At 33.4% G+C, this 24,530-nt stretch overlaps 1 protein-coding gene across 1 annotated transcript in view; it reads left to right on the plus strand.

Annotated features, from left to right (window-relative positions):
* LOC149481020 (transcription factor hamlet-like) overlaps positions 1-12,565 on the plus strand; it is a 34,464-nt gene extending 21,899 nt beyond the window's left edge. The window contains exons 5-8 of the mRNA XM_089706005.1: positions 3,667-3,793; positions 9,076-9,232; positions 10,286-10,456; positions 10,835-12,565. Coding sequence (XP_089562131.1) covers positions 3,667-3,793; positions 9,076-9,232; positions 10,286-10,456; positions 10,835-12,565 — 2,186 coding nt within the window. The remainder of the gene's footprint in view (positions 1-3,666; positions 3,794-9,075; positions 9,233-10,285; positions 10,457-10,834) is intronic.
* Positions 12,566-24,530: the final 11,965 nt, after the last annotated feature.

Genomic DNA, 24,530 nt, shown 5'->3' on the forward strand with positions numbered 1-24,530 from the left:
GATTTGCAGTCGCTCCATTCAAGCATTTGTCATAATGCTCCGGGCCTCTTGCGCAAGACATGATTGATAGCATATTTATCCGAGCCCGTCGATTCTTTCATTCACAAATTTGATAACGCGGGCTCTGCGAAAGGATTAATGGATTCGGCATACTAGAGATAAGTTATGTACTGAAATCAAGGTTATATGAAATGGGTATTGATTGATTTCTCATATGTTTCATATGCATCTGTCGTTTTTATTTTTATAATGTTTTGTGTAGGTGCTGATATATTTACTATTTTGTATCATTCAATATGTGTATAGTGATTGTGTGGTACCAGTTGCCACGTGACATGTTTTCACTGGTTTTTATAAATCATTATGAATTCTTAAAAAACACAGATAAGCGGGTGGATTATGATTATGAGTAAAATATGAATATTTATAATAATCTGACTACCGCTGGAGCAATAATAATACGAAGCTTAACCCTTTATTAGCCGCGCTTTTTTTTGAAATTGGCCGCGTGCGTTCGTGCGCGTAATGAATGAGTGTCGCGTTGACATTTGTCATCGCGCAATTGTCGCTCAGATTAAAATTGATGACGTTGCTTTGTCCGCCGCGACGCATGCTCTATTGTTGTGAACAGAAGCCGTGTTATCATGCTGTATAATTTTATTTTGGAAAATCTGATAACATGCAATCATGGGCCGAACTTATGCGCGTGTTTGTGTCGTTAAGAATCAGATCAATCAAACATTATTTTTTTTGTTTATAAAAATAATAACTTTTACGGGCTATTTAATCATATTTTAATTATTCAAAGAATAGAAAACAATTATTGCTAGGCAGGATTTATAAATTGTATTTAAATGCCAGTAAATTATATTTATTAATTTATTATTATTAAGTCACAAACGTAACTCAAAAACAAATACGAAAAACGAAAGCGCTTTAAGCGTTCTAAATAACCTATCATGTACTTTAATATAAAACTAAAATTAGCATTGACATATTATTCGTAGAATATAGAGACGTAACTGAATCGCAACGATCCCTCAAAAGTAGAATGATTAATCAAAAAATTAACCAACAACAATAGTAGCACACCCCATTAAAGCGAGCACAATCGCTCGGCGTCCCACATCGCATATTTATTTAACAATCAAATAAATATTACGGACAATAAAATGAAATATTTCAATTTAATATTCCCGCCCCCAGTAAAGGGTTAAATCTGTTGCGGGAGCGTTTGTCTCGTTTTTTGTTCGCAGATTAGACGGTTTTGCGCCTATCTAGATGTAACGCGAAATTAAACAATTTCGTATACAATAACTATATTATACGCGGTTCATTTTTTACCATTATGTTACTCCATAAACAAATTTTATCGAAAGGAATAAACAGATCCGGTAGAAGATATTCTGGATGTATTAACCTATTGAAAACTCCCATAAAATTATTTTTATATATTTTTTCAATATTGCATGCTATTTAAATATACCCATGAACCCATCTTATCTCCGATTTATCTGATTTATCTACGATAGCCATGTAATAACAAACACTAAAATATAGTCATCTGTAACCTAGCTTACCTTATAATCATTATGCTACTAGAGCGACCACATACAATTTAGCTCCAGTACAACAGTAATTACAGCAACAGCATAAATTCAAATCGGCGTGTTATCAGCATCCTGTACTATACCGGCAGGGACCGTTCGCACCGGAGGGCTTAACGGTAACTTGAGGTCGCACCTGATGCGTCCACGCAGGGTTACGGAACCAGATCGTGTAGAATATACTTAATACAGAGTGTGCAATGCCCATTGTATTATTCAAACATTCTTACGCTAATGGGAACGGAGCTTCCAATTGGAATGCCAAGGGTTTGGAGTAAATCTGTTTTCCGTACCTATTACGGGATTTACGGGTCTAACTAGAAAATCTTAATTTTAGTACAATAAGGTTATAATTGTGGGGATAAAAACGTTATGGTGTACAAAGAATAATAAGGTACTACAAAGAATCTTTAATTATTGGTATAAACCGTTACGGTTATAGTTAATCATAACAATAAGTAGTTAACTGATTTGTTCAGAGTAAAGGTAGGAAGCATAATATTATAGTGTAATCAAATAGTCTTAACTATTATTTTAACATTTGAACACAAATAAATATAATAAAAGTACTGTTTTAATTGTTAAGATAAAAACTGTTTTATTAAATCTTTACATTCGCATTAAACGGATCTGCAATGAGTAAAAGTAGGAAGCAAAATACTGCACTTATTAAATAGCCTTACTAAATATGTTTTAATGGTCTCGATAATTTCAATATAGAGCCAAAGTTAACGGTTAACAAGGAATAACAGGTGACTGCGAGGGTGTAAGGGTCACTTAATTCATTTAAAAGATCGGTAAGTCACCGTCACGCTGGTAACCCCGCCATTTGGCAGTCGTGGGAAAACATAACGCTTCCACGGCAACTTTAAGCGGGAAACCCCGATTGACGTTGATATCTTTAACTGAATATAAAGCTATGGAAGCTTGCGAAGCTTTTAGTATGTATGTACTGTTTGTAAGAATACAGGTAGGATTTAAATGGTAGTGATTTTGTTCTGTTGGGACGTGTTTATTATTTTACCTGTATTAATTTCTTCGATATTTCGTTTTGAGTAATTTTATTTGAAACATAGTTGAATAGTATATAGTTTAATAATACCGGTTTTAAACTGTAATTAACGTAAAATTTGGCGAAAAGAAAACATTATTTCACATACTTTACAGCGTTTGAATTTGTTTAAATAAATAGTGAGCTTTTAAAGCTCTTCAATTCATATCTTGCGTAGATTCTATTAAAAAAAATTCTAAGGTTCACTTATCAACTTATATTTTCTATTGTTAAAGTAAATAATCTAACAAAACCCAAAAAATATTAAGCAACAGTAAATCGCTAACTAATGATAAAATCATGCATCACGGGCGTGTCACGCATAGGTGGTTTCCTATATTCGCATTTGTTGGGTCAAGTGAGCATATTAACCCTCAGGTGGGGTGGGGGTGGACCCCATGATAATGTATAACAAACACTTCAGTGCTGTGTTGACATCAAATAGTTACCAGTTGCCTCCTGAACTTAGTGCATCCTAGTGAATCCGTGAATAGATTTTGCTACACATTTTTCGGTGAGCTTTTAGCTCTTTTTCTTTTTTTTAGTCTCGTGCTATCGTAAATATTACATCGAACAATATAAATGATTTTTTTAATTCTAAATTCCCTTTATTTATTTTTTTCCGTTTTTAAAAAGCGGTTTTTATTTATTTTTTCTATTCAGTCAAAGCGGACGTAAGAAAATGAGTAATAGCCGGAGCCTTACAATTTCTAACGCTGAATATCATTTTTCTCACAACAACATGACATCACTATCCTTGTCTAGACAATGCTGGAGGCGTGGTTTCGCTCGTGATTTCATTCGCATTATTCAAACGACCCGTACTTCCGACGTTATGTCGTGATCCTTTAATCGTTTCTTATAGATAACTATTTGAATTGACATTGAAAACGCATTTTTTAACTCCCGGTCTACATGTTTGTCATCACATAATTTCACGACTTCAACATAGCTTAAACACCCTTTTTTAGGGATACGTAGTATGTATATTCATATGATATTTGATAGTTTCAGGCCGTGAAGGATCCAGTGTGAACTCGTCAAGTGGCTCGCAGGCTCTTACGGAAGACGAAGAACGTGAGGATACGGAACCCCGCTGCTCCTTCTGCGACGCACCCTTTCCTAATATTGACGCGTAAGTACTTATAACAATTATAGCAATGCTTATCATTTTACAATATATAAATGTAGCAACTGAAATAATTAACAGAATCATCGTTACATTCTTCCAAATTTCAATTAACATTAATCTGCAAAAATATAAAATTAAAAAGAAATCGCTTTAGCCAAATTAAAGATGCTTTTAAGAACTGTTAATTCACGATTACCAGTTATACAAGTAGAGAGGAACGTTTTCATAAATTAAAGTCACGTTACCGAAAGGAGAATTAATTCTCATTGTTAATTACGCATGTTAATCTCGTTAAATAACCTCAAAATGTAAAAGACAGCTTTTTTGATGATCGAGATTCCTTTTATTTAATGATGATTACTGCACAAGAATCTATATTAAACTCATTTCGAACGTAAGTAGAAAGGAGTTCGCGAATTGCAATATAAATTACTTAAGGATAATAAGGGGCAGCTTTAAAAGTCAATTATTACGTCGTGTAAAAGTCACCTCATTACTTCTTCGCAGTGAACTATTTGGTTCAGAGTATAGTCCGCTAACTGTAGAGATGTGCTCGTTCGATAAGACACGCGTCGATGATTTGTTGCTGGTCTAGTCGGTGGCACGCGACGTCGCAACATCTCTTAAATTCCTCACGCTTTCGACATCGCTTCTTACGGTGTGTAATTACAAACTGAACCTATTGAAATAGAATTGCTCGCGAATTAGAGGCCCAGTTTAGTGGCTGACAATCGTTGTTAGACTACGCTACGTTGATGCCTGTCGCACTAATAAATTATAACGGTTTTTATTAGACTGGGAGTACCTAGTAAAATATGTTATGTAAATACCGCAATGATTATGTTAAATTAGTTTCAAATTTAGGTATTGATTGATATTTTTTTGTGAATAAAAATAGGTAAAGCACAACACGAAAGCAATAAAGCAATAATCATAGATTCATTTAGCGACAAGCGGCGAAGCCTCACGTGTCATCATATTCAATTGAGGCTTCGTTAATAATGCAAGGATTCAAGATAATCGACATGCACAGGTTTAACGTATCACCCTTATCGGCACATCACTAGTGAATGAATAGTTTAAATTGTTTCTAGGACATGTGACATCGCTATTAATGTTGATAGTGAGTTAATTGTTCAATATACAAAATCGTCCATTATAGGTAAATTCGTTCGTTCCCTGTAATTTCTATTATGTTATCCCACAGTGTTATCCTGTAATTTATAAGGAATATTAAAATTCTCATAATATCGAACGTATTAGTTTATAAAATCAATCCATCTTGCGAAGTCTACTAAAAACAACAATGAAGATTCCTCCAATAAATTGATCGAAAATGACGATTTATTTATTGTAAGTGACTCAGTATGCATTCCACTTTTACTTTTGATGGAAGCAGGACAATTGAATAATCTGTCATACGATAAGCAATCTGATATGACAGAAGCAGTTTCGAATAAAAAATAGACAAACGTAATCAATCTTTATGCAACTATTTAGTAATTTATGAGCAACTATTTGAACGAAATTATGAACTTATTTTCAATGAAAAAATAATCGCAATGTTACCGAAATCACCGATTTTTTGTGATCTTTATAATCCTTATTCGTGTTGAAAATTTGACGGTTTTTCGTTTGGAAAAATTGTATCGTTTTATACGAACATAAGCTTAAAATTTATAAAACCGGTTCAGCCGTTTTATACATTATATAGTGACTTAAAAACATCCTTAAAAAGAGCATATCGAAGCTATAGAAATTTCCTTTCTTGTATCCAATAATTTTAACTAAATCTACTTTAATTTAAAGTCTATTATGATTTTGATATTAGGTATAGGTATAATCGTATAAAACAAATTAAAGGCTGGCATTTAAAACACATTCTGAACATCGACGGATATCGTTAGAATCAGGACTGCCATAGCCGATACGTACAAAGATTAAATTTACATACAATGTAGCTCGAAGACTGTTATGATTGATGTATCGAGCGCGGATGATCAAAAGATTTCGATCCAAGATGCTTCTTCAATTAATGGTTTTTAAATAAACAAATTACAAATGTGTTTTTTATCGCTGATTAGATATCTCGAGGGAGAGAACTGTAGATATTTATTCTAGTATTTTATACAGGAACGCTCTACTGCTAGTATAGCATTATACATATTATCTGTGACTCTACCATAGATCTAAATTACTTTTTTTTTATTTCGGTACGTTCCGTTTTAGTCAATGTATATTTACACTTACCGTTAATCGAAAATTGATTAGGTATGTTCTAAAATATATGTAGGTACATTATTTTGCTTAAAACGTGTTTCGGTAATCACTCAGATGACTAAAATATATTAGATTATGGCATAAAATAGAGATATATCGACAATTATTTACCATAAACAAATAAAAGCGCTCAATCTCAATAGAAAAGTAATATAATAAATCACCAGTTAATGAATACCAGTATCAGATTATTGGCTATTTCCAATAGAAGTTATCGGTACAACAAATAGAAATTGTGAGTCGGCAGGTGGCTTCATCAGCATTCTACAATAGATTGTTATTAAAATGTAAGCACTTATGTCGGTAGTGCATCATTAGTGCATTTGTCGACTAAAATGCCACTACGCATTGTTTTTAAACTATATTATCAAAAATGTTAAATTCAAAGTCTTGGCTCTTGCCTTATTTAGCTAAGTACCTAATTACCTATACCATTTTTTTAATGTCATGTAATATGAGTTAATTCAAATTCGTGATATAGGTAACTGTTGTTTAAATTGTTTAAATAATGAACAAAAATATAGAATAGAGATCTAAGCTATGTTTTTACAAGCAATAATACGAGATATTTTTGATAACTGATTAAAAGTTGCATGTAACTGAAGCAGATTACAGGTAGCGTAGGTCTTCAATATGTTGATAGTATTTAACACGAACTTTAATAGAAAGAAACATTTTTTCTGCTATATTGTGCTAAACGTCACACGTTTTCACATTATTAGAAACAGCAGCATTTTATCACCTCATCTGTTCCCAGTGGCGTATGTGGGTGGAGTTAAATGATCCGGCCGGAATGAAAGTTGTTCATTGGATGTTATCAATCCGCGAACATGTTGATCGTTTTCTATGATCAAGATCTTATAATTGTCTGTTGGTACGTCCTGTAATTTGCATGGAACACGACAACTCTGGCGAGATACGACGATAGGGATTGGAAATTATTTTATTCAATGTTGAACAGGAGTGGTCTGGTCGGACATAATTGTTTAAGGAATTCCCTTCTGGTTAATTGATTTTTGGTTTAACGTATTATGTCACTAGTAATGTAATATAAACAAAGAGAAAAAACAGTATTAATTTGGATAAAATTCACAGCATTGCTTTTTATTGAACACATGCGATTTTTGTTTAGCAAAAGCTCGCAAGAAAAATCCAATTAGCTTTTAGCAAACGTCGTTATACTGAAATAATAAATAGACTGACATGAAATTCAATTTATTGAAAAAGAGGACAATACACGCCAATTAACTTTACATAACACATCAATATAATTCAATCTGATATAATTCTTTATTCTGAAAGACTTTCTTGTAAGTCTTTCTAAAATGTGGCCTACTTTCGTCCGTATCAATCTGCTTGTAATTTTACGTAATACGCTATTAAGAGGTACACAATCGGCATCTGTTCAAGACGTTTACTCGAACGTTATTTGCTTGTAATAAAAATATCCATGTCTGAGATCGGCAGGCCGATATGGAAGTCACAGTTGTAGCTCGCGGCATACAACTACGAACAGTTGTATAATCTATACGCTATGTAGATCTAAAACACGTTCAAACTATTTTATTCACCTTACATTTTTTTCATTGATTGTTACGTTAATGTAACTTGATAAGATTTAGATTTTCTTAATGTAATAAACTCCATTAAATGAACTATTTATCTTAAATTACCCGTCAATATAAAGTATGTGTTAGATTAATGAATAATTCAAAGCTTATGAAACGAGTCTTACTCTATATTACTTATGCGCGAGACATCTGCGCTAAATATGGTCTAGCTTAGATTGATTTAAATTAAATAACCACTTTCCCGTTCACTATTTTGATTACTAAGTGCAACTCGAAATAGACGAGCGGACGGTACCATTACTGACGTTAGATTTTATTCCTCAGATTAATTAAAAGATATGGCAGCGGCTAGTTGTCGAGAGTGAAAACGCTCCATCTTGTCAAATGACAACACGAAACTTTCGAACAACGTAACATAGTCGGTTATATTCCTCGCGAGATTGATCCATTACTAGTTGATAAAGCGTCAATGTATTATAAACAAATTATAGTCTCCATTATGGCGAGACAGGTGTAACATAAAGAGCCTGAGGCAAGGGTTGCGTGCAATGGACCAGTTTCTATCAAGGAGAGTCACTGATACCGTTTTCGAAAATCACATGTGGCTCGCGTCAAATGTCGGAAGACGTCATAGATTATAATACGACATAGCAGTTATTAATCAATGTTTTAAAGTATTTTGATTATAAAATAAATGATGCAGTTACGTACTTATCTGTCACATAATCAAATGTATACTGGTTTTTTTGTGCACTACACTGATTTAGGTTTACCTAGGAATTCTAATGATATCTAATATCTATGTAGGTAGCACCCAGAGGTCAGTACGTGAGGTGCAGAATGTGAAATATATTTTAATACAATATGTATGTGCATTTATGACGATAGTTGAAAGTGAGTAGTTGAATTTATTGCAAAAATAATTCGTACATTCGTCGTGTAGAGTTGAAACACGCTTGAATTATGTATGGGGCGACGGGCTATAAGTTATCTTTGCGTAGGTGGTTCATGCGCAATAATGTTATTTTGTTTTCCTACCTTGATATCCTAAATTCAGTCGTAATAACATTACATTGCGCTTTGAATATTTTTGTATGAAATACATGCATCGTATAAACCAGTTCTGTCTTGGTTAAACAAACTTTGCACTATTAGCGAAAATTATTTATTTAGTGACTAGTAGGAATCATGATAAAACGAAAATTTGTAGAAAATAATATTATATATGAAGCAAATTAAATCTTGAACGCTTGCTTGAAAGATACACATTTGCAATGTCTGTGAAATAATTTTGAAGGATTTATTCACAGCTCTCGACTATCTACTAAAAAAAATTATTATGGATTAAAATGTATAAAATAATAAATAATAATTCATCAGACTGAAGACAATGAAATTTCATATAGCACCACTAATGTCTAGATCCTCTTCCAGACTCGACCGCCACCTAATCCAAGCGCACGCGCAACCCGCCGCAGCCTACCACTGCGAACTCTGCAACCGAGCCTACAGCTCCAGAGCCCTCCTCTTGCGACACCGGGCCCTCACCCACACGGACATTAGGAAATACCCCTGCGAGAACTGCCCTAAGGTAAGTCTAAAGAGGTTCATTAGCATCCAGCCCAATCTCATTTGAATTTCGCGATTAGATCGCGATTAGGATAATGAAATTAAGATTGAACGGTTAGTTCTGGTGTAGGCGTTTGTCATTTGAAATAAATATAGTATTGTAACAGTTTTTGGTTGAATAAGTGGCTTGGGTGGGTGGATTAAGAAGTGTTCAAATAGTTCTAACTGGCCAATAATAGTAATCAAATCAATAGATATCACTATAAAATTGGCAAATTTAAATGAGTTTTTAAAGAAGCAAAACAGATACGTTTAATGCAATGATAATTTAAATATTGCCCTATAAACAAATCATTTTATCAAACAGACCGTAGTTCTGATGATATATAATTATTTTACTGGTCAATTCCTTTAGATTGCCTGCAATAACAAGGCAATTTTAACTATCGATTCAATGATGGTTCTTCATTCGTATTATGTCTAATTAACTGACTCTTGATACTTACTTATTTACTACCTCATGCCAATAACATTCAATCCAATTATAAATAAAAACAAGACTCTCTGAATAAAAAAAAATCTCGACTCATTTACTGCATCAGGCCAATAACGTTCAAACCAACCACAGAACAAAATTCTCCAAATAAGAACAGATCACTTGATTTCCGAAAGTTTCAATCTCAGTAACTCACCGAATCTTGAAACTTGCTCGTTTCATCAGACGAATAACGCTGTCGGTTAGAATCCGACATAGCCCACCGCTTCTTCCCCGGGGGCCATGGGTATCTATGCAAGATTTCCCTACTTAAAAAAAAAGACGGGTTGCACTCCGGGAGTGCCGGCAGAAGTGAAAACTTGATTATTAACGTTGAGCATGTTTGATATCTTGGAATGGTATCCGTCTTACGCTTTTTCGATCAGGTCACGTGTCCTGACGCGAGTTTAAGATTTTATTACAGAAAAAGTGCTCAACGCCGCTAAAGAAGTTTTCACTTCAATAAACCCCAATAACGCTGAATCCGTAAAAACAATATCAGAAAAAGGTATATCACGCTCCGAAACCTGACACTTTCAGGTATTTACCGATCCTTCCAACCTCCAGCGCCACATCCGCGCGCAGCACGTGGGCGCGCGCAGCCACGCCTGCCCCGAGTGCGGCAAGACCTTCGCCACCTCCTCCGGCCTCAAGCAGCACACGCACATACACTCCAGCGTCAAGCCGTTCCAGTGCAAGGTCTGCTTTAAGGTGAGACAAGTCAATTTCTAGGTTTAGTGAAAGTGAAAAGACAATCATTCACATTCTATGCTTCTCTGACCAAGCATAAAAGATTCTGTGACACCGCCACTTCTAACGTTAATCTACGAGATCAAGCTTCATAATAAAAGAATAATCATCAACGATTTTTTGTTTCATTTTTATAATGGTTTTTCAGTCCTTTGGACCAGTTTCTTTAACTTCATTAAAATATTTTTATTGATTTTATTAGTCAACATTAAAAAATTAACTCTAAAGTCAGCGCTTTAACTTATAATACTTACTCTATAATATCAAATAGATATTTGTTTAACTAAACAAAGATTTTGTAGGGATTTATAAAAATATTTTTTTTTCTTTTCTTTTCAGGCATACACGCAATTCTCAAACTTGTGCCGACACAAACGGATGCATGTTGCGTGCAGAGCCCTAGTGGAATGCGGAAAATGTGGACAATCATTCACATCCTATGCTTCTCTGACCAAGCATAAGAGATTCTGTGACACCGCCACTTCTAACGTTAATCTACGAGGACAATTGCCGCAAGGACTTCCTCAAATATCGCCAATACCCAACGTCATGAATACTCCAAATAATAACAATCCGTTCCCAATGTACAGGCCGACGTTGCCTTTACCATACAATACTTTTGCTCATTACCCGGCGTTGTTCTCTGCTGCAGCTGCAGCTTGTCCTCCAGAATTCCTTAGTCCACTTCTTTTTAATGTACAAGGAGCAAGATTGGCCATGGAACAAGATATGGCATACAATGCAAACTTGGTAGCAAAGCAACAGCAAGAAGGACGCATGTCTGTGAAAAGTGTTGATAGTTCAGCTTCTATTGAAGACGTGAAGAAAAAAGATGACATTGATGTCAGTAAAAAAGATGACGAACGGTCAACGCCAAAACCACAGAATATGTTTGGACAACAATCATCTCCATCTGCTGACGAAATGAACGCTAAGCAACACTCCTCACTTATGTCACTGTCTCAATCTCTAGCTCCGTTCAATTTCCTACGAGACGAAGTGAAACATTCACCTTACAATTTATCTTTGAAACTAAACAACAATGACATAACTGAAGCTAAACCATCTTCGCCATCACCGAAAGATTTAACAAAAAATATGAAAGAAATAGAAAATAATTCCAAATATTCTGACGATGAAGAAATTGAAACCAAAAAGGAACAGAACGACCAACCATTGGATTTATCCATTACCAAGAAACAGAATGATAAAGAATCTGAAGCGGAAAACGATGATCGTTCCTTTCGCAATTCATCCGTTAAATCTTACTCGCCACCTGAAAGTCCCGTAATGAGGGAAAGTAAGACTCCAGAAAATGAAACGACAGATGTTGACGTAGAAGCAGTGGAATTGAAACGAGAGGATTCACCACAAATTGTATCTCCTCCTTTAGCTTTTCCGATGCCCGTACACCCGCAACACAACACGAGCCTCATCGATGCGATGTATCGACCGCGCTTCCCGCCATTTCAGCCATCTGATTCTATTCTGAACTCGCACTCTCCTTACGTTCCGAGTCCGTTTAATTTTTTATCCCCACTTCTCGGTACTGACGGGCCAGAAAGGCAGCCCAGTGCTTACGCGAAGTTTCGAGAACTGAGCGCCGGTTCGGGAAAGCTGCGAGACCGTTACGCGTGCAAATTTTGCGGGAAAGTGTTTCCTCGGAGCGCGAATTTAACCCGCCATCTTCGCACGCACACCGGCGAGCAGCCTTACAAGTGCAAATACTGCGAACGATCTTTCTCGATTTCATCGAACTTGCAGCGCCACGTGCGCAACATTCACAACAAGGAGCGGCCGTTCCGGTGTCCTCTGTGTGATCGGTGCTTCGGGCAGCAAACAAACTTGGACCGGCATTTGAAGAAGCACGAAGCTGAGGGGGGGGATTCTCCTAGTTCCGCGGACACGGAGCAAGATGCGTGCTTCGATGATATTAGGTCGTTTATGGGGAAGGTGACCTGTTCCCCCGGGGGCCGGTCCCCCGCGGGTTCGTCCCCGCACCCCCCGCACCCCTCCCACCCCCCGCACCCCGCACACGCCCCGCGGCCCCCGCTCGCTATCTCCACCTAGCCAACGATGTACCCGATGCTGATGTGGCATCAACGCTTCGAATAACGTGTAACATCGATAGATAGTAATGTCATTTGTAATAGTGGAAATGTAAACTGCCCCCCTAGTCAAGTGGCTTTCTGTTAGCGTAGCGTTCAATAGAATAGACTACGAATGTATGAGATTGACGTAGGCTTTAGATAAACGTATCTACAGGTTACGTCAATCTCATACAATCGTAGTCTATTCTATTGAACGCTACGCTAACAGAAAGCCTCTTGACTAGGGGGGCTTTTAAGAAATTCGGAGGTGGATGTAATGATATTGTGAGATGACGTATTCTTTCAATTTGGAGTTTAAAATAATATTGTGTACTTAATAATTGTCAAAATTTTAATAAATTTTTATGAATGCGTCATTCATGGAACGCTTTCTGTTGGAAAACGTAATAATGTTGACTCTCTAGTATTCAATGATAGCAATAGCTTGGCAGTCGTAATATTTTAATATTTAAGTGATAGTGCTAAAATAAATATTTGTAAATATACAGTTAAGTTATTCTTAATAGTAATTATATTTAGATTATAAATTCGTATTAAAAATGCGAGTAACGAAAATTTTTGTTCCTAGATTTAGTTGTGATTGCAGTTTTTTGTAAATAACTATTGAGGTATAGGTTAGATTTAATAAAACGATTAGATTTTTGTAAATAAATTATAAAAATAAACCCCACGATGACATATATTGGGCTGACGATATGAGTTAGAATTTGTTTGGTTATTGACCATTCTAAATATTTATACAAATTAAAATTTAGTACTGTTAGAAATATAATATGTATAATGTAACTCAGTACACCAAAATTTTAATACTAGTGTAAGAAATCTAAACATTGTCGTGGGATATACTTTTATTATGATTGGCTTAAATCGAAATTCATGATTTTCAATCGTTTTAGTCAAAAATTCTACCAAAGCATTGATTCAAAAATGAGTATAAAAATTGTAATATAATTTCATTGGAGTATAAATTCGTTGCTATATAAATTAAGTCGGGAATAATATTTTGTTAAATTTGTTATTTACACGTTATTGTAAATATATAAATACATACTAGGTTTTCGAGCATACGTTGCTTAAAATAAGGCTCAATTGGTTAGCTGTTTTAAATTAAACGAAGAGCTATATAAATGTAAGTTTAATATCGATATGAAATAAAATATTACATCTTTACATCTATTCTTAATATATTCTAGAATAACTTTCCATTCACTAAAGGTTTAACTACTTTTAGGGCCGATCTTTCAATGCTTGGATAAAACTTATCCGTCCAATAAAGTATTACACGATAATATTAAAATGTCACGTAAACTGTCAAATACGGGCAATTAGAATACGTTTTTAAAATGGTAGTTTTATACATTAATCGACGAATAAGTTTTAACCAAGGATTGAAAAATCAGCTCTAAATATACATATTTAACTATAAATGCTATAAAAAAATGCGCATTAAACAATTACATAAATTTGTTTCGTTAGTAACCTTAAGTGAGTGGCAGTTTATAAATAATTTTAATGTTTAGAACAGTGTTTTAACAAATTTGTATTTACGGTGATCAATGCAATATTTCTACTTTGACAATGTTTACGTTTAGATCACGAATTCGGATTTAAAGGTATTTAGGCAAAGGTTTAATTAATATAAAATGCAAAGTCTATTTTATCCATTTTCGTGAGATAAACAACAGATCACACAGCACTAGTTCTCTAAGATTATTGTCACGATTTATCGCGTCTTGACACAAGTATTCTAAATCTGCAAAGACTCTTCCCTCTATTGTAAAGCATCAACAAATAAAAGTTATAATTAAAATATCTGGTATTTTTATTTTACTTAATCCATACTAATATTATAATTAATGCGAAAGTAACTCTGTCTGTCTGTCTGTTACTCAATCACGCCTAAACTACTGACCCAATTTTCATGAAATTTGGTATGGAGATATTTTGATACCCGAGAAAGGACATAGGCTACTTTTTATCCCGGGAAATAGGATAGGTTTTATCCCAGAAATCCCACGGGAACGGGAACTATGCGGGTTTTTCTTTGACTGCGCGGGCGAAGCTGCGGGTGGAAAGCTAGTCATTTATATAAATACTTAACTTTGATCACTTTCTACATGTAGTCTTTATATATAAAAATGAAACCCGTTTCGCGTTGTCACCGCATCACGTATGAACGGCTGAACCGATTTCGATAATTCTTTTTTTATTATATTCCTTGAAGTACGAGGTTGGTTCTTATGTAGAGAAAACGTAAATATGTACCACGGGCGAAGCCGGGGCGGACCGCTAGTTGAACATAAATCCAAAGAAGAAGAGTATTAAATTATTAGTTTTTGAAGTAATATACTTTTTACAACTATACTACTATTAGTAACTTATTGTTTTATATTTAGATAATAATTATTTACTACAAGAAATAATAGTTCGATAATAAAAAATAACATTTATTTATCCAGAAGTTTCTTTTCGAACTAGAATGTCAGGAAAACATTGATGGTAAATTATTTAAATCTATATACACAGATCATAATGGGGTTGGTTCATTTAAGGCTTGATTACTTTGTGTATCAGATGCCGTCTGCGCAATAAAATAGCTTAGGAAATGACAAGCTAAAGTGTGTTTAAAATAATTAGATAATGGAATACTAAAATTCCAATATGATTTATTGCATTTAATCCAATTAATACAATTTGCTTTAATTATGTTAATCCAATACCTAATAAGAATAAAGTATGAAAGGTTAAATATTTAATTAAACATTCAACCATAAAGCTTAAAGTTAATACCTAAGAATTTTTTTACCTATATAAAAACTATACCTTATGTGAAACGATATTTGATTTCATAAAAGTTTCTGATGAAAATGTGTAACTTTGTAAAAATCTATTTTATAAAAATTAAGCAGTCTGACTATTTTGTGTGGGTCTTCGACGTTTTATCTTAGGATGATTAGGTATATAATCATCCTAAGATAGGTATATACCTAATTCATAATATACTACAAGAGCCATCATTGTGTAAAGGTTTTTGCAAGTTTTTAGACATCTATTCCAGGATCTTCATCATTCTATTTTTGCCATCGTATTACAATCCTGATTCAAATAATCAAGACAGGTGATACGTACCTAATATGAACTATAATCCTTACTGCAAAAAATTAAGAAAAAGTACAAAGAAAAAAAAACGCGTAAATTGAGATGCAATACGGGATGTGCTTCCGACGCCGATTTAAGAAACCAACCCGATGACATTCTGTGGTGTCGCTTTAATAGCAACTGACGTTTTTTTGCACCAACTATCTGGAATTTACGTAGGATCGAATGTTGATCGCATACTTCCACTGACGTTAGTGTAATCGTTGGATTCTTTGGTTTTTACAATAAAAACTCGCCTTCTTCGTTTGGTGTGGTTGTGAAACACTTTTACTTCGATTATGTGTAGAAATGGTTAGATCTGCTTTGGTTCAATAGATGTTTATCGATAATCTCGTTTATAGAGATACAATATTACCGCATTTATTTTGAATCACACACAAATCCATCAGTTTTGAATAAATAATCAAAGACACTAAAATATTTGTTCACAGTACTGATTTTACTACACAAATGACAAAATAAATTAAGATGTCACAACAATATTTTATCGACATGTTACAGCTAATAATAATAAAATTCATTCAAATGTGGTTTTAATTAAACGACAAATTATTAGTTCCTGAATTCAATATGTCCATGTCCAATGTGAATGGCAATACATGAATTAAAAGCTAGAGTTAAGTCCACAGATTAAATATTATATAAGAGATAGCAAGCGAGCGGTTCGTTATCAGTGAAAGCAAGGACTCAACAAGGACGCAGATAAGGCAATTACACTTATTATAGAGCGGCCATTCGCTCGCAGCCGAGTCTTTACCCTTTAGGCAGATGTTCCAGAGTAAGCTGCGCGAATGAAGCTTTAGGATAGCTATAGATTTTTATAAAAAGTTACTAGTGAATTATCATAAAAAACACACAAACACATGAAAGTAAAAAAAAAGCACTTTATTACTAATACAGCAATCTTGGATAGAATACTTGAATATAGTTAATTTTTTATAATATTAATTATAATTCTATTAATTCTATTATATTTAATTATAATTCACAAAAAGAGCTGTTTCATTTTAATTACTCCTAAACTGAATAAACGACAATCTAGCTCTTCATTACTCTTCAATATGCTCTTTTTTAATTATATTATTGGCAAGTGACTCTTACATTGGAGAACAAGCCTAACAATAGCGAATAAGTGGGCGATAGAGCCTAGCTCCGTGACACGCCTTATTGTTTCTGCTCTACAATGAGCCGAACGGTCGACTCTTATTTATGGCCCCCCTTTGTGACATCTTTATGAGCTGTACACGCTATCAAATGTAATTTGATAGCCTTGAAATTTCGGAGTGATTGTGCTTTGTTTTAAACTACTGTAGAGGCAAAACATGGGATATAAAATTTTCCTTTTTTATGCATTCCTCGTCACAAAGAGACTCTACATGAGTTAGTTTGCGCTTTGTAGACCACAATGACTATACGTATCATGTACAAGATATTACCATTACATATAATTGGTTACGAATTATCCTTACTCAAGTTTTTCAAGCGTAAATTGTACTATCAAGTACTCTACTTAAATAAGTAGAGTAACTTGATAGAGTCTTTATTAAAACTAATAGACTTAATTATTAAATAATAATAACAATAATACGTCATCATTATCAAACAAAGAGACGCCACAGATCATAGAAGGAGCAATACGAGGCAATTTATGCGATACGATGTTTGAAAATTACGAAATATGTCGGCGAGTGTAAAGGCATGGGTCGGACATGTGCGAACCTGAATAAGGTCTGGGATCGCGCGACACTATCATGACATGAATACTGCCCACTCTGAATATAATGAACAGCTTACATGGTATGGACTAAATATAAGGGCTTAATTGAATAAATTTTATTGTGGCCGAGATATGTTTTAGAATTGGAGCAAGTCTGGTTTATTGATTGATAATGTTTATGGTGTGTTTGATTTCATCTTATCCTTCTGATAGGGAAGGTAAATGCTCTATCCACTTATAAAAAAATACCTTATTTACTGACTTATGCTTTTTTGTTTTGGTAATGTAATCGTAATCTGCCGTCATTTGTTAGCAGAGAAGTTTTAAAGTCAATTGAAATGAGCTTTCTTCTTCTAATACTTTCTACTCTACTCTTTTCAATAACTGCGAGTTCTCATGATTCTCTTTTTATTTCTCAACCTGAACTTTGGCATGTACAATGTACATTTGTGTGAAAATCTGCTTTAATAAAATACTTCCTTCAAAAATAAGGAACTGTCATATTTTTTACAATATTCATTTTAATAAAGACTATAAACATACCTAAACAGTTATTGATAGTCAGATGCTTACTTTATATATAGGTAGGTTTTATTCAAAAACTACAGTGAAGAAGGCAATGAACCAGTTAACATAATACGCTATACAAATCTTAGTTATTATTGAGTATTCTGACGATCTATTATACGAATTACGTCTTCTGTAGCAAACAACCAGATTGCAAATTATGTGTAATGAATATTTAATAAAATGTTACTTAACATAAAGACGGCACGTTTGTAGTGAATACAGGTGTGGTAGTTTTTTCGTTACAACGATTATATCAATTCTAATTTTATCATCAAATGTTTTATTTATTAAATTCTAACAAGAGACCATAGCCAGTAAAACATAAATTAAATCCAGTTAGAATTTACCAGTTAATTTCGATTTTTATGTAGGTATTTAATTTCACTGGAACTTTTTACTATCTGGTTCGTTAAATAGGTAGTGTGTTGTGTTGAATGGCAGAATACACATATTTGCAAATAAGACGTGTTGTGATTTCGAACTTGTTACTCATAAAATAGTATTCCGAAATACCGGGATAAACAAAGTACTTATTGAATACAAACTTAAGTCCTTAGAACTTTATTGTTAAGTTTATAAGCAAAAATATAAATATGAACTTTCCTATTGAGAGGCCTACATAAATAGTTTCCAGTGAAAATATAACAAAGTAACGGTTAATTTAATTGAGCGTGGCATATAAGCCGACACTAAAGACACTACACTACACGACTATGCTATTGTGCGTCTTCTATACAAGGTGCCACAGTCCCGCTTGGCACAATCGGGTACACCCCACGAGAAATGTGTCTTATTAGACTCTTTGCAAATGTCATACAGAGAGAAGCCTTATTAAGGAATCTGATATTATGAGATGCCCATGAAAATCTGACTGCCGGTCTTTGAAGCGCCTTTTGAATTCCATTTATTCAAGTTCTATTGTATGCTATTGGGATAATGCTTACATGAGACGTATGGTTTAGTTTGTAATAATATTAATCTTGTGGAATATTCTATACATGTTACTGAATATAACCTGTTACGGAAACGTTTCATCAAAGAGTACTTAAATTTTTATCTATACTAATATTATAAGGCTGAAGAGTTTGTTTGTTTGAATGCGCTAATCTCGGGAACTACCGGTCCGATTTGAAAAATTCTTTCGGTGGTAGATAGCCCATTTATCGAGAAAGGCTATATATCATCACGCTAAGAACAACAGGAGCGGAGCCGGCACAGCTTGTATATAATACAACACGATTACATATATTTTATCTATAAGTGCTTATGTTTGGAGGATTTCAAAAAGTGGCTCATCTCGATGATTAGTCCGATCTCTGTATCTGTAATTTTAGCACCTTTACAAAAATAATTCACCATCAAGCACATCAACATGCTCTGTATTTTCAATTAAACATTTTCGAGAAACAAATCCTTTGCACTGAGTTTTTAACACAATCGTTGTTGATAATGACTGAATTTTCCGAGTACTTCGCACCAATTTGAAGACAGAGTACGAATCAAATGAAAGCTCACGAGAAACATTTCTCAGCAATATGAACTGCACTTCAATACGTTTCTTATAACGCACGTGACCCGTACGGTCCAGTTTGGACAATTAAATACAACCTGAGCGAATATTTTTGGTTATTTTTTTATGTAAGCACCCGTCATTACTGGGGCAATAAATCTCTCCCCTGTCTGTCCATCGTCGTTAAGAACTTCATTACGTTTTCGCAGACGAAAGTTTTTCAATTGAAATAATGAGAGTGGGAACTCCAAGTATTTTAATACACAACTGCTATGTGACAAAACGACAAAATTGAATCTTTTCTGTGTGTATTGTGGCCATCAATAATGTTTTTTGCCAACGTGCGCTGTGGGAAACGTATATAAATAAATTTTATAAGTCATTAGCGTCATATTAATTAATCGTTAATTTCTTTAATGATTTATAAGGGATTTAAAATGAATTGTCCATTGCATAGTTCCATATATGTAAAATGTAATACCTACCAGAAAAAAAAAATAAACAGTCAATATACAAATGTCGGAAAAGGTTGGTCATAATAATTTCAAAGGAAAGTACCACGTACCTTTCGTATGAAATGAGAATTCCCACCAATGAATACTTTAAGTATACAAAATAATAATGATCTGGGGATATACGAAAGTGCTATAAATGCCAAAGGTGACTAAAACCCAAGATTCTTTAGCACGTGGAAATTAATCAATGAGTCACAGTTTTTATATTTACACCTTAATTGTACCGGTAAATACGTTTTATAGGAAACGCAGACAATACCCATAGTGTTAAATTGATCAGTTATTACGGGCTGTTCCCAGTCTTAATTGAATAAATTATTGTTCACCAAGCCTTACATTGGAAACCTGTTATTTAGTGTGTACAACGGTCATTTGTTTGGTTTCGTTTACGATTTTTGTTACAAATTTGATACGATTTTTTACTATTTATATAGAATTTATATCGATTACGCACATTATCAATGAGTGTTTTTTATTGTGTGTCTGTTTTTATTGTAGTTACAACATTAAAACAAAAGTAGAGTTTCTACGACCATGGTTCTTTGCGCTCGAGTATATAATGCTAACTATTATTTTAATTTTCAAGGGTGCCCTTGCAATATTTTCTTATTTTTACAACAACTACAAAGATTTATTTATAGACGTAATTCGAAGTTCATTTTTTATTTCCCCATATTTTGTGAAACCATTAATTTAGGAAGAATGTAATATTAGAGCTAGCGCGCACGAGCAACTTTGTCTCCGCAACTATTTTGTCTCTCCCATCAATTGTATGGGGAGTTGCGTCGCTACGTGCGCGCACTTTCATACTAGCCCATGGGTGGAGAGACAAAATAGTTGCGGAGACAAAGTAGGGGCATTCCGATATGTCAAGAAAAATGACATAACCAAGATTATTAATAAGTTAATAACTAATACGTACACGTCATACATATTTACAGTTAATATAATAGCGCCACTGACCAATGACCATGTATTAAAAATTCATACCGGCAAATCCTGGATTCCGATGGAATGGTTATAATATTTTGTACAATCACTTGGTCTATAAAAATCATAACAATGCAATTAAATAGATTATGTTTATTGTGCGAGCGTACTGGGCTTGCGTGGCGCGTGCTTTTGGTATACACTAACATCTTATTGTACTATCGCTGGCTCTAGTGATGTTCTTGGTTTAGTTTGTACTATGTTTTACAATTGAATTGGGATAATGCATTTGTATGTTGTTAAAGCCAGTTATAGCGTAAGCTTGAATGATAAAAATATGGTTTTTACATGACAGCATTTAAATACAGTTTTTATTTAAAAAGTTTATTGATATTTTAAATAAAACGAAAATAATTTGTGTAGTATCGTTAAGAAAATTGTAGGTAGGTATTTCATTCATGAAAATATGCGACATTTAGTTATATTTTTGTACACCACGCTTGTGTTTAGGCTGTTTAAATAACAATATTGTAAGCAAAATGTTCGACAGTATCATAGGTTATTTCAATAGAAAACTAATGAATTTGTAAACTTAAAATTGAATTGGAAAATTTATGCGTTTGATTTCTATTTAATTAATCCATAGACCAGTGACGTAAACTCTTAAAGATTTATATACTTATAATGCATGCAATCTGAAACATCGATAAACGCGGAAGTGTGATAATCGATAATCGATAACCGAGCGGCACGCACTAGCTGGGCGCGGCCGTGTCGCAACCCCGGCACGCGAACTCGTGTTTAGCCGTTTCGATCTTTGTCATTGCGCTCAAATTCTACCATTTTTGCTCCAATTCCAGTTTCCGTGATGTCTTTCTCTTTATTTCGTTGAATTTGTAAATATTGCCAAGTACAATAGTCACATTTCCACTGCGTAGGGCTGCGTAATTACGTAAAGCGAACGCTTTTGCTTCTATTGCTTTGGTGCAATCTTATAGAAAACTATTGATTCTTCAAACCAAGCGATAAATCGATGTAATCGTGAAGAAATATTGAGTTTTGTAAAATATAACAATATCTAATGAAATATTTTACGGTGTAAAAAATAATAGAGTTTTGATGGTGAATTCAGGAAATTGAATTTATTTTTACTGTTACATAGCCTACTATAAAATTTAGATTCGTTTCGTTCCATTTAATATTGTGGTACGATGTTTAAACATATATTAAACAAATATTTTCTAAAGAATGCCGCACAAGAAAACTATACAATGCAAGAAATCGCTACCATTAATTGTTATTTCCTTATTTTTATGATCACTTTATAATCCTTTATGAATGGCTATAGATCTTTAATATTTATGTTAGACGTAGATAATTAAACAGGAAGACAGGGTATTACTTCGAACATACTCCATAAATAAGAGAAGTAAAGTATATGAGTAAATTTAAGAAGAAAAATCAACAAGTAAATATTTTTTTTATTATAAACTTGAAAATAATTGCACTACGATAGAAAAGCTACAATGAACGTAATTTTTTATGATTGTATCAGTGATTTATCATACTTTAATGAAATACACTTTTATATGATTTTTATATAATTTACACTAGACAATACATGTTAATATGAAGTTATTAATCAGGTGTAATACCAAGAAAACTATGTTTATGAGTTATATACATTACGTTGGGAACGTGACATTTTATCATAGTTTTAATGAAATATAACTTAATTAATGGACGGGATGAATAAATGGCATTATTTTTTTTATTTATGGTCATATACTTTGTTTTAATGAGTAATTCAATGAACCGTTTATGGCTCTTTTAACTAGTTCTGTAACCCAACGTTGCTAGAAAGACTATAAGATATAATAATTATAGAATGAGAAAATATCGATTAAATCATAATTTATTGCAATAGGGATATCATAATTTGTTTAAACATAATTTTTGTCGTTTTTATGTTAAAACTAGCGGTTCGCTTCACCCGTGATTCATGTTTACGTTTCTTCTACATTCAATCGCACATTTTGCGATTTATTTTTATAATATGGATAAATAAATAATTTCTTCGAATAATTTTTTACTGTATCTAAATATAATTATTTATTTTATAATAACCAGCATTATTTTACTAAAGATATTTTACCAGATATAGACATTGGTTGGATAGACGTTTCAATTACATGGGACGTTGTTTATTGGACGTTATATAGAGAATAGAGACTGAGCCCGTGAAGCCTTCAGGCAAATACATACCTGTGTATTATTGAAACGTCAGAACCATAGATCTTAGGTCGTTTTGGATATCACAAATAAGCATTGAAGAGACTATTAAGATACTTTAAAGTGAGGAAAAGTCAAGAGTGATAGACTTAATTTATATTATTTGTTATTATTAAAATCAGCAAGTTTTCAGAATATTATAGTCAAAATTATATTGGTATTTGTACAAAGCTATTAGAGTATCTTTTGTCAATTTTTAGCTCTGAACTAGATAACTTAATTTAACAGTAAATTGAATTAAAGACAGACAGACATTCATATTAGTTTTATATATTACACACGTCTTATCTTTAATAGGATTCGCAGCGGAAAAAAATAATAATTAAACCTTGATTGTAACAAAGCTCTGATTTACGATACTCAGCTGCCGTATTAGATAAAAAATATTATCAATAGACCTTACATTATGGTCATAATTGATTTTTATCATCGTAAATATCACTACAGTATGATCATTCTAAATGAAATAGGCTTAAGGGTATGTGCTGGTGGTATCAATGGCTAGAGCATTTACAAAGTAGGATCGCACGTGTTTACTTAAAGTGCGTTATGTTTTTTTCAGAATTGTATTTTTTTAATAATTAACATGATATCGTGTACTTGAAGAGCGCGTAATTTATTTTTGAAATTGTAATTTTTCGTTAATGCAAAGAACGTTATTATTTTCAGTTCATCATTTCTGCATATCTCTTTTCTATTTGTAAGGGCGTACAATAAAGCATTTTTATTCATTCATAATACTATTAAATTGTTTTTTGTCCATATTTCCCATGTACATTAGTAGGTTTTGAGAAATTCAATACGTACAAATTTTACGATTTAAGAAGAATGCAGTATGGTCAAGTTCAAGAGGAAAAATTTAGTTTATTCAATTTGCCAGTTTCCTAGTTGAGTCATTGCATTATGGACCTCGAAAATTCACGAAGGTTTATGTGTCTGGCGATATATTATCGTGAATGTGGATCATAAAATATTTAATTGATACTTAGGTGTGTTGTACATTGGATGCTTCCTTTACGACATTTTTTATTGAGCTTTGGATATCTATATATATAAATATTTATTCTTTATAGCGATGTGCGTAAGAATATTCTCTGTTTATTGAAATGCAATTTTAGTATTTTATGTATTGTTATAAATATTAGCAAATAAATTTGATGAAAATAATAGGATTTAAGCCGATGTAAGAGATATGCCAGCGAGTAAATCGAATTCGAGTCTAAGAGCAACC

Source organism: Colias philodice, chromosome 17 (genome assembly GCF_061535455.1).
Source record: "Colias philodice isolate Cphi_HAF_F1 chromosome 17, ilColPhil1 Martin Lab GWU primary, whole genome shotgun sequence".
Taxonomy (NCBI): Eukaryota; Metazoa; Arthropoda; class Insecta; order Lepidoptera; family Pieridae; genus Colias; species Colias philodice.